This window comes from Macrotis lagotis, chromosome 5 (assembly GCF_037893015.1).
Source record: "Macrotis lagotis isolate mMagLag1 chromosome 5, bilby.v1.9.chrom.fasta, whole genome shotgun sequence".
Classification (NCBI taxonomy): Eukaryota; Metazoa; Chordata; class Mammalia; order Peramelemorphia; family Peramelidae; genus Macrotis; species Macrotis lagotis.
This window is the reverse complement of record NC_133662.1, coordinates 139,795,045-139,810,267: the sequence shown is the minus strand read 5'-3', so window position 1 is coordinate 139,810,267 and position 15,223 is coordinate 139,795,045. Positions and strand designations below refer to the sequence as shown.

The window sequence follows — 15,223 nt, the reverse complement described above, 5'->3', positions numbered from 1 at the left end:
TATTGATACTGAAGAATTTATAGGATAAACTAACAAGATACCTAAAGTGATTATGAAGTCGAGTATTTCATCTGACAAAGCAAATTGAACCTAGGGATGAGAAGCAACTTAATAAACATCTGTTGAATTGAACTGGTTAACTAAATTACTTTCTCATCATTAGGAAACTCCTTGGGGATTCATAACCTATTATGTTTATTTGCATTTAATATTTTAATAACTATACTTCAATAGTGTTGTTCTACTTCATAATACCATTCTACTTAAAACATTTAAAACCATTATTCTGAGCAGGGGGTCCACAGGCTTCATCAGATAATCAAAGTGATCCATAAGACAAAAAAAAAAAGTTAAATTCTCATTTAAACTGCTTTTCTGTGGAAATGGAAGGGGGCAGAGGAAAGGAAATAAGTAGCTATAATAGTGCCTCCTATGATTCAGGCACTGTATTAAGTGTATATTATCTTATTTAATCCTCATGAAAACCCTGTGAGATAGGTTAATATTATATCCCCATTTTACAGTTAAGAAAATTGAAGTTGACTCCAGGTCCAAACCTTATACACTGGACCACCAGCTCCCTCTTGGTTGAGCAAGAAGCAAAGGTACCTACCACCAATATGATAATTGTTATTGTTCAATCATTTTCCAAGCATGTTCAATTCTTCATGACTCCATCGGGTTTCCTTAGCAAAGATACTGGAATGTGTTGTGATTTTCTTCTCTAGCCCATTTAACAGATGAGGAAACTGAGGCAAACAAGGATAAGTGACTGCCCAGGATCATAGTTATTAAGTGTTTAAAGTCAAATAACTCTGGCCTTACTGACTCCAAGCCTGGAGCTCTAACCACTGCACTAGATGCTGCCTCTTGATTAATGATACAGAAGTACTAACTACCTGTATGAGAATCCTTCATAGTTCTAAGTCTTGAATAAATTATCTTATCACCTGTTCTCAAAGCTGAAAATAAGAAACTCCTTTGATTTTCTGAAGTCTTATTTTTCAATCTTTGATTATATTTATAATTTTGGTTTTCATCAGGCTGAGGGAAGTTACACTACAATTTTGGTATATGTCTTGGAATTTGACAAAGATTATGAAGATCTATCAGAAGTTTAAATATAAAAAAGACAGCCTCATTAATAGTTGAGACTATAATGCTCCTAATTGTGCACTCCAATATATTTCTTTTTTAAATAGTTATATTACTGATTCATGGTTAGTTGGTTTTCTTGTTTATTCCTCAAATCTTTTTTCTATTTCATTATAACCTCTCACATTATATTGAGGCCATTTATTTTTCTTACTCAAAGCATAACAGTTGAAAATTATCCTTTCTGACCTTTATTTGCATAATAGTTCTAGCTCTATAGTCTCACCCTGGAGAGATCAATCAGCTATCAAGTTCAATGAAAGCCTGGGGAAAATTATTAATTCATCAGAGCCCTTTAAGAGTTCCCCAAAAAAGGATTAATTCCTTATTCAAGTCAGAATTCCTAAGCAAATAAAAAGCCTCAACCTCTCAAGGCAGAAAAGTCCAGGATAGGCTACTCTATCCCAGAATTAAAGTTAAAAAGAAGAGAATTTCACTCACTCATACAGTCCAAATCAAACAAGTTTTCAAGACCATTGGTGTCTAAATCTTGTTCTCTAGACTGTTGACATACGATTCAGTTCTCCTTTCTGAAATGATCCTTAGTAAGCCAGCAACTGAAATAGCATTATTCAACTATTACCTGAAATACCTAGAAACTAATTTCACAACCATTGATCAAGTGAGGGACTAGACTAAATGATTTATAAAATTTTCAAGCTCTAAATCCTGTGAATGATAAACATTTATCATTTTAACAAACCTATAAGCATAATCTGTTGTTGAGTCCGAATCTTTAAGTCTGAATCTTTAAAGTATATTCAATAATATGAAAAATTATTCACCTTTGTACTTAGTATCAGCTAAATGATATCTATTTACAAGCAATGGAATGTAAAGTATTATCAAAAAATCTATTCACATATTAAAGATTATTAGTTCAATCCTTTCATTTTGCAGATGAAGAAATTACTTAGAATAAAAGATGTTATATAAGAGATTCAGGATCAAACCATCCAAATCCCATGACCTTTTGATCCAATTATGTTCATGTTTTGGTGCCTGTGTAGGGTTTCTTTCCTAATAATCTATTTACAAGTGTTCATATTCCAGTCATAATGACTTACAAAAATTCAACAAATTAAATTGAACATGATTTTCCTTAATGAGGTTTTATTAAACTTGTTCATTGGTAAAACAAAACAAAAACAAAAAAATTCTATTATATTTATCACATTTAAATTTTACCTTAAAATGCTTGTGGAATAACATTTTTAATTGAAACATTTTAAACTGAAATTTCTTTCATTAACATTTTTAGGGAATTATGGAAGAATATTTTGAAAGCAGTTTGTTTTCTTGCTTTTTAAAAAAAGATCTAAAAACCTTTGAAATAACCATTCCTAAAACCCTAATAAGGTATCAATAATTAAGAATATTTTGAAAAAGGTTAATAAACATTACACACCTTCTATGTTTCAGATTTGTAAGGAGTTGAAGGAAATACATAAAAGTCCTCAAGGAACTTACGTTATGATGGAAAACATAATAAATAAATATGTACAAATAAGCCATATACAGGATAAATAGGAAGTAAATGAGAGAAAGCATTAATTTTAAGAGGAGTTGGGAAAGACTTCCTGCAGAGCATGGGATTCTAGTTGGAACTTAAGGAAGTCAAGAAAGCTATTAGGTAAAGATGAGGAGGGAGAACATACCCAGGCTAGGTGAGAGAAAATGCCTGTAAAGTCTTGTTTGTGGGACAGGAAGGAGGGCAGTGTCACTGGATTGAAGAGTATGTAGAAGAGAGTAGAGTCTAAGACTGAAAAGGTAGCAGGGGGCTATATTATAAAAAGCTTTAAATGTCAAGCAGAGTATTTTTGTGTTTATTCTAGAGGTAATAGGGAGCCACCTAAGCTTCCTGAATGGGGGGATGATAGAGGGGGATGGGTGACAGTCTGATCTTCACTATAGGTAAATCTTTTAGTGGCTAAATAGAAAAGAGTTGGGAATGGGAGGAAATGCAGAGCCCCCCGCCCCCCCCCCCCCCCCCCCCCCCCCCAGCAGGCTGTCCAAGCATGCTATAATGAGGTAAAAGCAGTGTCCAGAGGAGGCACATTCAAGAGGCATTATAGAGTTTCCAAGGATGGCCTCCCCAACCTCTTAGAAATGGAGAGTGAGAGATAGTGAGGAGTTAAGGATGATGCTTAGGTTGTGAGCCTAGGGGACTGGATGAATAATGTTCCCCCCTCTATTGTAATGGGGAAGGCTAGGAAGTGGAGAGAGTTTAAAAGAAAATATGAACCTGATTTTGGACATGTGGGGTTTAAGATGTCTACTGGAAATCCAGTTAAAGAAAGCTGTCTGAAAGGCTTCTGAAGATGAGACATTGGACATCAGCAAGACTTCTCCATGATTGCTCTTTCTAGTATATATTAGATGCATAACTTGAACCCAGATCTTCCCTCAACTTGACCAAGTTCCTGGAAAACGTACCAAGCTATTAGATATATTAAAAGCTTTTAATTCAATTTACTTGAGATAGTATTAGAAATGGACAATTATGTACCTTTAGTCTTAAGATAGTTGTCTAGAGACTTAAGTGATTAAGTGATACGGCCAGAGTCACACAACCAGCATGTATCAGAGGTAGACTTGAAACTAGGTCATTTTAGATTACAGACCAGCTCTCTTAACTCATTTTACTGCCACTAGTTATATGTTACTATACAAGCATATTTCTCAGTAAACATAGTTTATAAGGGATCCATACATGAAAGCTGTTAAAATTATTTTCTAATTAGCATGCTAGTTAACATATAGGAGTGATTTTTTTTCTTTGTTAATTTGCCTATACTGGTAATAAAATGCCATTTGGGATATATTTATAATTATTCTATATACTCAGGAATGGAAGATGATTAAAAGAATTATCTCAGCAAATTTTTGTTTTGAACTTTACTATAAAAATACTGTTTTGAACTTCACTAAAAAAAAAATTGCAATAATCCATAAGGCTAAGTCTCTTAAAAGACCTGGCTGAAGCAAACCAAATAAGGAAAGCACACTATAGATTGATCAATGTAGAAGAGTAAATACAGATCATTTATAGTTTGAATAGTACTGGGGCTTTAACGAATCCCACAATTTTTCTGTTTTCTAACTACCTACATCATTCAACAGCAAACTCTATGAAAATAATATCAGTGTTTCATGATCCTGTTTCATATAGACTAAACAATAAAAGGAAATCGATACTGGAGCAAAAAGTTCAGAAAAGAGAACTTTCCTATAGGCAGAGTTCTCCTTTCCCACAATGGTCTTCCCAGGATAGCCTCAAGCAATTAAATTTCATGAGACTTGTAGAAGCCAAAAGGAAAGACAGGCTTATCACATCCATCAAACTTTTGTACTCAAGCTCTCATTCTTATTCTCCCCGGATCTCTAAAATAGGATATTAAAACTCCCTATATAATTCCAAAATTCCTGGGATTCTAAGTATTTCTGAAATAGACTATTGACTAAATTTATCCAGTATGCCCCTTGTTATTCTGCCTACCCTAATTTATCTGAATGTTAAATAAAGGATTTTTTTCTTTTGGCTATGGAACTGGATTTTACTGTGTTTTGACCAAAAACTAGGGATACTAAGTAATAAACATCTATGGGTTTTTTAAATTAGAATTCAAAAACTGACATTTTTGATACAATTTTCTGATTTCTGATACTTGTGGGAAAAGGTTTTATTTAAAATAACGTGAGAAGGAAAAAGTCAGAGGTATATATTTACATACAAGTATATAATTCATACAAAACAGAAATGTTTTTGGCATGAAAAAATATTAACAGTGTATTAATGGACCTGAGCTAATGCTAATGAAATGGATATTATACCTTTAGACATATTATTCCATATGTTCGAAGTAATATGATACCTTTTTCCTAGATAATAACTTTGAGATTCAGGGAAATAAAATGATTTAAGGTCAAAGAGATAATCAGGGGAAGATTCAAATTTAAGTCTCTAACTTCAAATCTAGTGTTTTTTCTATCATATTATGAACTATTCTTCCTAGAATATGAATAGCAGGAATAGCCAACTTAGCATTAAGTTGTCTTAAAAGTTTGTAAATCAGCTGTTGGAATTCAAGTCCCCAATTTTACCACTGAAACAATGTTAGAAATGGTAGATTCCTGACCTGCCTAAGTTTATTTAATTCTCCTTAATGAAAAACAGTTCGACCCACTGAATAATTTAAATAGGATTTAAAATATGTTAACCAGATAATCAATGTGATGCCAAGGAAAAGTTTATATTCTAGATTTGGAGTCAAAAAACCTGACTTTCATTTGTGACTATGATCATAGGTTATCCTCTCAACTCTAAAATAAGGGATCTGGAATACCTCTTGAATACCTTAAAGGTTCTTTCCATCCCTAATTCTGACACAAACCTAAGTTTGTTTTCAGAGTTCCCATGAGAAAATACATTTTGTGCTTCCTAGTGAAAGGGTAATGGAATACTACATATATCCTCCATCTGTGTACTATCCTTCCTGATACAATCACTTTATAGAAAGCAGAAGTGGCACAGGGACTCTTTCTTCCTCCTCAGGAACTTGGGGTGCCTGGGTAGCCTGTAATGGGGAAGGGAACACTGCCTCAGCACACACTTCTCATTTTGGAGGTATTGTATACAAAGGGTGTTTTCCACTAACAGATCTTATTTTTACTGAACTATGATTTCATTGATATAGAGCAGTGGTTCTCAAAGTGTGGTCTGCATACCACTGGGAGACTCCCAAATCCTTTTGAGGGGTTCATGAATAGTAATATATAATATATGAAAACATTATTTACCTATTAAAACACTCCTTCCTTTCCCAACTGCTTATTTATGTGAGACCATATTTTCTTTTGGGGGGGAGGTTACAGGGTAATGGGGTAAGTGACTTACCCAAGGTCACACTGCTAGGCAATTATTAAGTGTCTGATGTCATATTTGAACTCAGTTCCTCCTGACACAAGGATCAGTGCTCTAGCCACTGGTCACCTAGCTGCCCCGAGGCCATATTTTCTTAATATACTTCAACCAAAATAACACACTGAGATAGGAGTCCAGTTCTTTTAAGCCATACACGAAACAAGATTTGTAAAAATATGTAAAATAATGCTCTTTTCACTAAATTTTTTTACCTTGAAAAAATATAATTATCTTCATTGAAATATTTACATGAACATGTAATGGGTTTGTTATTTCAAATGAATGAATAAGTATTTTAAAATTTTGTCTATTTTAGTTTCTATTCATATTAATAGCCATAATTCATAAAAGCTTTTTGAAGTCATCAATCATTTTTAAGAATGCAAAGTTTGATACTAATAGTAACAAGCCCCTGGTAAAGATCCTCTCTTCCACTGCAGAGGCACCTGTCCAGGCTTGGTAAGACCAGACATCAAGAGCACAGATTTAGCTGTCAGGGACTTGAGAGGCCAATTCCTTTCATTTTAAAGATGAAGAGATTACTCCAGGTCCTTTCCATGTTAGCTGACTGGCTTCAGTCTTCATGAGTTGACTATCTGGGGCATTAATAAGTGTCCAGGACCACATAACCAATGTCAGAAACTGTACTTAGATCCAGGTCTTCAAGATAGTGAGGCAAGATCACTATATGCCATGTTGCCCCTCTTCTTAAACTTTATTCAGAGAAAGTATTTTAATTTTATATTAAATGAGAAAAGCAAAGGAAGGCACAAGGAACCAATAAACAAATTTGATATTTTCAAATGAGTTCATGTTATTAGCAAATTTTAAACAAGGAGAAAAATATTATGAGTACTTTTGTTTTCAAATACTTATAAATAATAATTCATAGAATTTACCCTGGCACTGAGGTTTCAAAAAAAGGCTGCCCTGCCTATTTATGTCTTATGGTCTTCTTCAATAAGAATGCTTCTAACTCTACACAACCTCCAACTGCTATGAATTCACAACAACTGCTATGAATTCACAAATGGAATTTTTCTACAAACCTGTGCTGGAACAGAATACTTAAGATCTAATTAAGGTGAACTGGAAGAATATAGAAGCACAGAATTTGGAATTGGAAGACTGGATTTGAATCCTAGCAGCATCACACCTGTGTGATTTTGAATCTGTTTCTCAAATCTTAAGCATTTGAGATCATCAGACTTAAGATTAGCCTCTCTTGGGCTGTTTCCTTATCTAAAAAAGGGGACTGATACTACTTTTAAAAATATTCTTTAAAGTACACTGCATTTTAAAATATTATTTCTCTAAGCCTGTTTTCTCATTCATAAAACGAATGTACAAGGCTGGATAACCTCTAAGATCAATTCCAAAGTTAAATATATGATTCTATGTAGTGTCTAAGCAGATTTGTCCCATTGTATTTCATTTTTCTGTTACCACGGAATGTAGAGTTCATTTATTCAGATTCTATAAAATATTAAGAATTTTGTATCTCTTAAATATCCTTTCTTCAGCCTCCTTTCCTTCTTTATATATATATATATATATATATACACACACACACACACACACATATATATATATTATCCAGTTACTTCCTGAGGAACTTACTCTGGCATGACAGAAGGAATACTGATTAGATAAGGAAATCCAGACACTTGGGAGTCTACTTCTGGCTCTGTCATTGACATTATTTAATTCACTTGGATTCTATAAGGTCTCAGTTTTCTGATTTGAAAGTAAGAAAATGCTTTCTAAGATCTATTCCAGCAGCACCCATGTTCTGTTGATTTTAATTTCATCATATTCTTTTCTATATACTTCTATTCCTCTTTGAATGAACTTGATAACCATATAGAAGTTTTCTTCTTACCATAGTTATTTATCATGCTTCCAGGAAATGTTGCTCCAAAAATTATGCAAAATTGTTAACATTTTCCCCAGACATTAAATTCATATTTTATTCGTTGAATTTCCAACCCTTCAAATATTCTACCATTTAAGTACAGATCTCCCAAAAATATAGATGAAACAAAATTTTTATCTGTATCGAACAGCTAAAGATTATAAAAAATTTTCACCTACAGGATTTCTTTTGGATTACTCAAGTCAATATATATATGGGGGGAGGGAGGGAGGGAGAGGGGGGAGGGAGGGAGGGAGGGAGGGAGGGAGGGAGAGAGAGAGAGAGAGAGAGAGAGAGAGAGAGAGAGAGAGAGAGAGAGATCTGATTTTTAAAAGCCTATTCATAAAAGTTGTGCTTGTTGACACTAATGGGACCCCAAAAATAAGCTGTAAACTGTGGAATGATCTAGTTTTTTGTGATAAATGCCTTTGCAGAACATGAGTTCAGTTTCCAATGTACATTCCATTTCATTTGATCTTCACAACAACCTAATAAACTAGGTAGAATAAAACTATTAATAGCCCCATTTTGGAAATAAGTGAATTATGTAAGTTAGAGGAGTTAGGAAATTCTGTCCTATGGAAGACTATTAATTTATATTCCTACTCAAAAATACAAGTGCTGAAGTTAATAACATTTATTCAGAGAAAAGAAATATATACAGTAGTGATTAAATATATTAACTTAAAACTTATACTGAATATGAAATACTTACATTGAAATTCATCTTTTATATCTATGGTAGAAAATGGCATTTCTGCTATCATATCACAAGGATCCCATCCCTGTTTACTTTTTCTTCTTGACAACATTTTCAACTTCTGGGAATTTATTCCTACTTTGATATATAAAACAATGTATAAGTGTATTTATTTTTTGAATATCCAGCTTCTAAGGGCCTATGTCTTTGCTTAGGATTTTACAGAAGCACAAATGTAGAGCTGAGAAGCACCTTACAAGCCACTTGCTTCAATTCCATCATTTTATAGTGGAGGAAACTATACAAAGAGAAGTTATGTAACTTACCCAGGGCAACTGGAAGATAAGTGAGGCTATTTTAAGTGAAATTCCATTAGTCAAACTCCTTAATCTTACAAGGAACAAACAAAAGCCTAGAGAGGGTAGCCAGCTCAAAGTAGTAAACATCAGCAAAGCAGGACTTGAAATGTTTTCCTTCATTTTCTTAATTAAAACTATTGATGACAATACTTCAGGCATCTATACAAATGCAAGATGAACTTCTTTATTTCTGTGTCTCAAGTGGGTTTCAAAAACTTTATCACCTGATGGCCAACCTACCAGTAAAGAGCTCTACTGAAATTAGAGTAGATAGTGATAACTAGCATTCAGAACTTTTCTAGTTTGATAGAATGCCAAAAACTTAGTATCACCTCCAGTTATCATTGAAGTATCAAAGAAAGGTTTTAATATAAAATGAAATTTAACTGAAACTATCTTAATTATAACCTCTTAAGTCTGAAGCTATGACAATGTTACACTGCAAATTTTAAAAATATATAATCTACTCCATTAATGAGCAGCATTTCATTAGTTACCAAGTTCCTAAGAATTTCTCTTCATTTGTCACTGGCCTGGGTCCATTTTTAAATTTTAAAAAATATTTTGTATTTCAGAATTCACACTAAAATCAGTTACTTAAAGTTTAAGTTACTTAAAAGCTTTTCTGGAAATAAAAGTAAATCATCTGAATTATTTTCAATAATTTCCTTTAAAGATATATTTGTGATTAACATTTGTATTTGTTTTGTTTTTTTTAATTCCGTAGAGTAATTGCTTACTATCACAAATATGTATAGAGTAGAAGAATCCTGTATTGTATTTCACTTTAAATAGCTCATACCAATACCTGATCTTTCATGGACCATTATTCTGAAAGCCTTAAAGGAACAAGTATGTAGTTTGGAAGAACAGGATATTCTAAAATTGTATCAATTTCTTTATCCTTTTCAATACCCTTACATTATGTTTTCTTTAAGAGTAATTTATAGGGGTGGCTAGGTAGCACAGTAGATAGAGCACTGGCCCTGGAGTCAGGAGTACCTAAATTCAAATCTGGCCTCAGACACTTAATAATTACCTAGCTGTGTGGCCTTGGGCAAGCCACTTAACCCCATTGCCTTGCAAAAAAAAAAAAAAGCAATTTATAAATCAAGTATAGAGAAATAAAGTTACTGTATATTATTCTGGTCATCTACATTAAGCACTTAAACTTGAATGATGTAGAGTATGTGACTTAGTTTTTCTGTGCCTCACTATAAAACCTTTAGTGATCTGATGATATATTTACATTCTGAAGGGACCTTAGAGGGTTTCTGCATAAGTCAGATTTAACAAATATACAAAAACACTATTTAATGTATTTTATATCATGTATGAACCTAATAGGGTTGTTAGAGCAAAGCATTCCAAACCTTAAAACACTATCTATGCATAATAATAAATTATTTCTACCTTCTTTTCCCATTGGCAGTATTTGCTATCTCTATTACTGAAAAGCAGTGGAGCTGCCAGCAACCAAAAAAGTGGACTTGAAACCCAGAAATATTTATTACTTATATGACTCTGAATCCCTATGGGTCTCAGTTTCCTAATCTGTAAAATAAAGATATTTGCATTTTTAATCATCTTAAGGTTGTTATGAGCAAATAGGATACTAAAATCCTTTGCAAGCCCTAAAAACATTATATAAATGTCTGAGGTCATATATGAATTCAGAAAGTAAAGCTAGATTTTGTGAAAGAAAAAGATTGTCTACAATCGTCTTAGTATATGATTAATAGCAAAGCAAAATGACCTGCTATTTATTAAGACCACCAAAATTATGATTGTTAAAATATAATTAATAAAATTCATAAACATTTAAATATTTCGGAAACTGGAGTGTTTGAGTTTGATCCTCTGATCAAGTTCTCAGACTTGAAAAGTATAAAAGCTTTTTTTTCTATTTTTCTTTGGGGCTTACAAATTGCAGAGAACTATTAAGGAAGTAATTTTTAAGTATAAGCCCTCCTATTTACAATTTATGCAAAATGTATTTAATCCTGGGCAGTTAGGTGGTGCAGTGGATAGAACACAGTCCAGGAGTCAGGAAGACCTGGGTTCAAACCCAGCCTCAGACACTTAATAATTACCTAGCTGAGTGGCTTTCGGCAAGCCACTTTAACCCCATTTGCCTCGCAAAAATCCTAAAAAAAAAAAAAAAAAAAAAACCTCATTGCCTAACAAAAAAATATATATTTAATCCTTATAGATTTTGCTAATGTTTCAACCGGCTTCTTAGAAGTTTTTTTTGAAACAATTTGATTTGGTGGATGGAAAGGAGCATTTACATACAGCCTTGACAAGTATTAGTAGTGTGACTTGGGCAGGTTACTTGACCTCAAAATACCTCTAGGCAATTCTAAGGGCTGCATAATAGTTGTTGACCTGGAAATCACATTTGCTTAAATGGGAATTCCCTATACCAAAACCAACACAGATCCAACCCTACCCCTCCAAAATGGAAATTTTATCTTATGTTTCAAAATACATGAAGCCCTATACAATGGAATAAGTCATTCAATATATCTATGATGAATTCAATTAGAATGTAGCCATTCTTTTTTATTTTATTTTAATTTTTTGCAAGGCAATGAAGCTAAGTGGCTTGCCCAAGGCCACACAGCTAGGTGATTATTAAAGTGTCTGAGACCAGATATGAACTCAGGTAACTCCTGACTCCAAGGCCAGTACTCTATCCACTGTAGCACTTAGCTAGCTGGAATGTAGCCATTCTTAAAAGAACATAGAATTTAGAGATAATCTAGTTCTATTTTACAGTCAATAGGCATTCATTAATTATGCACTTGCTATAAGCAAGGTTTTGTGCCAAAACACTCACAAAGTAAGCAAAAATCATCCTTACCCTCAAATTTACATTCTAATAGGATAGATAATGACAAGTAGGACTTGAGTAGATTAAAAAGTTGTAAATGTCAATTAATGAATCTTATAATCTTGAAGGTAAGAGGGACTCACTGGTTTCTGTGAGTGGAGGTATTAATATAGGGAGTAATGGTATTATTTTAGGCAAACCCAGGCATTAGGAAACTTATTTTGGCAGGAAAACCCATTAGAGGGCTATTCCAGATGAAAAGTGATGAGGACCTGTATTGTTATCAATCACATCACAATGCTGGGGTCAAGGTAGCATGTTCAACTGTAGTTGATCAGACCAAGAGGAGTTCAATTAATTGCCAATTGCCCAGGTGATAGTCCATATATATATATATATATATGTATGTATATATATATATACATATATACACATATATGATAAAAAGAGGGCACAAATTACATATTGACAAAAATGACAAGATTTTGCAACTAATTGGATATGTGGCCAAAGTACAAGTAGAAATGACACTGAAATTGCAAGTCTGGGTAACTGGGAAGATGGTAGTGCCCTCCACAGGAAAAGATAAGTTCAGAAGAGGGAAGGATTTATTGGAAAAGATCTGTTTGGTGGAATAGGAGTACTACTTTAAGATATATTAAGTTGGAGGGGTGACTTTAGGGACATTCAGTTTGAGATATTCAAAGGACAGTTGCTGCAGGACTGCAGCTCATAAGGGTTAGATATAGATCTGACAATATCAACCTATAGATGCTAACTGAACCCATGAGAAAAATGACACCAAGTTATGGAGAACTAACACAGAGCTGGGATCCAAAAGCTGTCAGAGCCACTGGACTCGCCATTCAAAAGGTGGTGCATTTCCCACCTCAGAGGTCTTCAAAGAGCGGCAGTTTGTTGGGCATGTTACCTTGAGGATTCCTTTCTGAATGGGTTTAACTAGATGTTGTAGACTCAATTCTCAAATATTATGATTCTGTGATTATGAACTGATGAGATCAGTCTGCAGTAGAGCACTGGAAAGGAAGAGAACCAAGGACAGGGTACCGAGGAACATCCATGATTAATGCTCCAGACATGGATGCAGATCCAGCAAACATGCAAGACCACCAGGAGCAGTGTCATAGCTAAGGAGCTAGAGGGAACAAATGCCATGGTAGGCCTGAAGAGAGACAAGAAATTACTTTTTCCAAACAGCTTGTAGTTGGCAAAACCTAAATTAAAAACTAGGTTGTCTGGTTCCAAATTCAGTGCTCTAAACAATGTGTTTCTTTCAGAGAAATTATCAACTTAAAAATCTCAATATTTCATTTTAAGTATAAAATGAGGTTTGTAGAATGTACTGATTTTTTAAAATATAATTTTAAAGAATCTTAATTTTAAAGAATCTTAATAACTGGTTTACATAAAACCCAAATAAGATGTGGTTCTTCACTTTATGGCTCAAAGAATAAATGGTTTGCCTTTTCCGGTTCCAGCTCATTTTAAAGATAAGAAAACTGAGCCAAACAGGGTAGGTGCTTTACCCAGGTTTACAGACTAATAATGTCTGAGGCCACATTTGAACTCAAAATTTTTTTTCCTGATTCTAGGCCTGGAATGGGGCTGGATTTTAATTTGGGTCTTCCCAACTCCAGTCCTTAGGCAATATACATATAAGGCTAGCAAAATACTGTTTCCAGTAGGAAGTAGAAACAGGATGGTATGAAAGAAATTGTGATATGGAAAAAAAAAGATGAGTGTCTGTTGTGTAACAGACAAGAGGACAGTACTAGGTAGATGCTGGGTGAATTCTAGAGTTTTTCATAGCATGAAATTTCTTAATTTTATTAACCTTAATCTCACTTTTTCATTATTAATTGCAAAGAAAGCTTTTGGGAAGAGGCGGCATTTGACACCAACATTAAAAATGATTGAAAATCAAAAGGTAGAGAGAGAGAAAAGATTTGGAAATGGGCAAGTTCAGATTGTAGGTATCCAGTGAGCAGTTCAGTTCAACTAAACTGCAGAGTACATGGAAGGAAACTATAAATTATGGACAATAAACTTATAATTATTGTTTCTAATTAGGTATTATAATACTTATAATAATTATTAATAAAAATTCTTTATTAATTTTGCTAACAAAATTTTATGTTGTAATAGTCCAGACAGGTGGAAATTGACTAGAAGGAAAAGACATAGCTAGGATGTCCCAATGTCAGGTACAACAGGACTTCATAACTGAATGAAAAAGAAAATTAAAGAAAATTATATCAAGAAGTTTTCAAACAAATGAAACAAAATAAATCATGATGGCGCTTAGGGAATAGTGAAGTCAGAAAGAAAATCAGGTTTTGGGGAAAAAATACTAGCTTAATAACATTTAATAGCTGTGTAAACTTGAAAAAGTCCTTTTGCTTTGTTGAACTTCAATTTCTTATTGGGGAGGGGGTGTTTAGATCACCTTTAGAACTCTCATACAATTCCTAGAAATCTAAATTTTGTGTTAGCTTTTGTTAATGTTATTAATGGAGAGAAGAAATGAATGGGATCCCAATTGTTCATAAAGAATTTGAAAAATAGTCATCATCAGTAACCAAGAACTCAGTTTAATAAGTTTCTCTTTCCTTATGAAATAAAATCTCTTAAAATAGAGAATTCTGAAATAATCTGTTAACATTAGCCCATTTCCTCCAGAATTTCACTTTTCACTATATCAATTTATCTTTGTGGTTTCATCCTATAAATTCCTTAAGAATAAACATTCTCTTTTTTCTATTTTATTCTCTCCCCTAGATTTTCCTTACTTCATGGTTCTGCAAACAGTGATAACTCGGTGAATATGGTTTCACTTTTAAAATTAGAAGAAAATCCTTAAGATTCACCGGATCTTGCAATTAACGGTGAAGCAGTTAGTTCCAAGTCTATAACTAAAGACATACAACTCGGATTCTCTTAATTCCCAAATTGGCATTTTTACAAGTAAAAGTGCTGCAAAAAAAAATCAAATCACAAAGGAAAGAGGGTTGTTTTCTTTTTCCATGTTTTCTGTACAAATGTTTCACTTGTGGATCTAGTCGTTGAACTTTGCCCTAGAAACCGGAAAACAAGAGTGAAACTCAAAAGAGTCTGCATGTTGCTCTTATTACTCGAGTGTGTGACTTTGTGCAAGTGGCCTCAGTTTCCACCTTGGGAAAAAAAAAGTGAGTGTGTGAATTTGTGCAAGTGGCCTCAGTTTCCACCTTGGGAAAAAAAAGTGAGTGTGTGAATTTGTGCAAGTGGCCTCAGTTTCCACCTTGGGAAAAAAAAGTGAGTGTGTGAATTTGTGCAA

At 33.6% G+C, this 15,223-nt stretch overlaps 1 protein-coding gene across 1 annotated transcript in view; it reads right to left on the bottom strand.

Annotated features, from left to right (window-relative positions):
• Window positions 1-15,223, bottom strand: part of AKAP7 (A-kinase anchoring protein 7) — a 296,088-nt gene that overhangs the window by 199,964 nt on the left and 80,901 nt on the right. Inside the window, exon 4 of the mRNA XM_074190040.1 lies at window positions 8,710-8,832. Within this exon, the coding sequence (XP_074046141.1) occupies window positions 8,710-8,832 (123 nt within the window). The remainder of the gene's footprint in view (window positions 1-8,709; window positions 8,833-15,223) is intronic.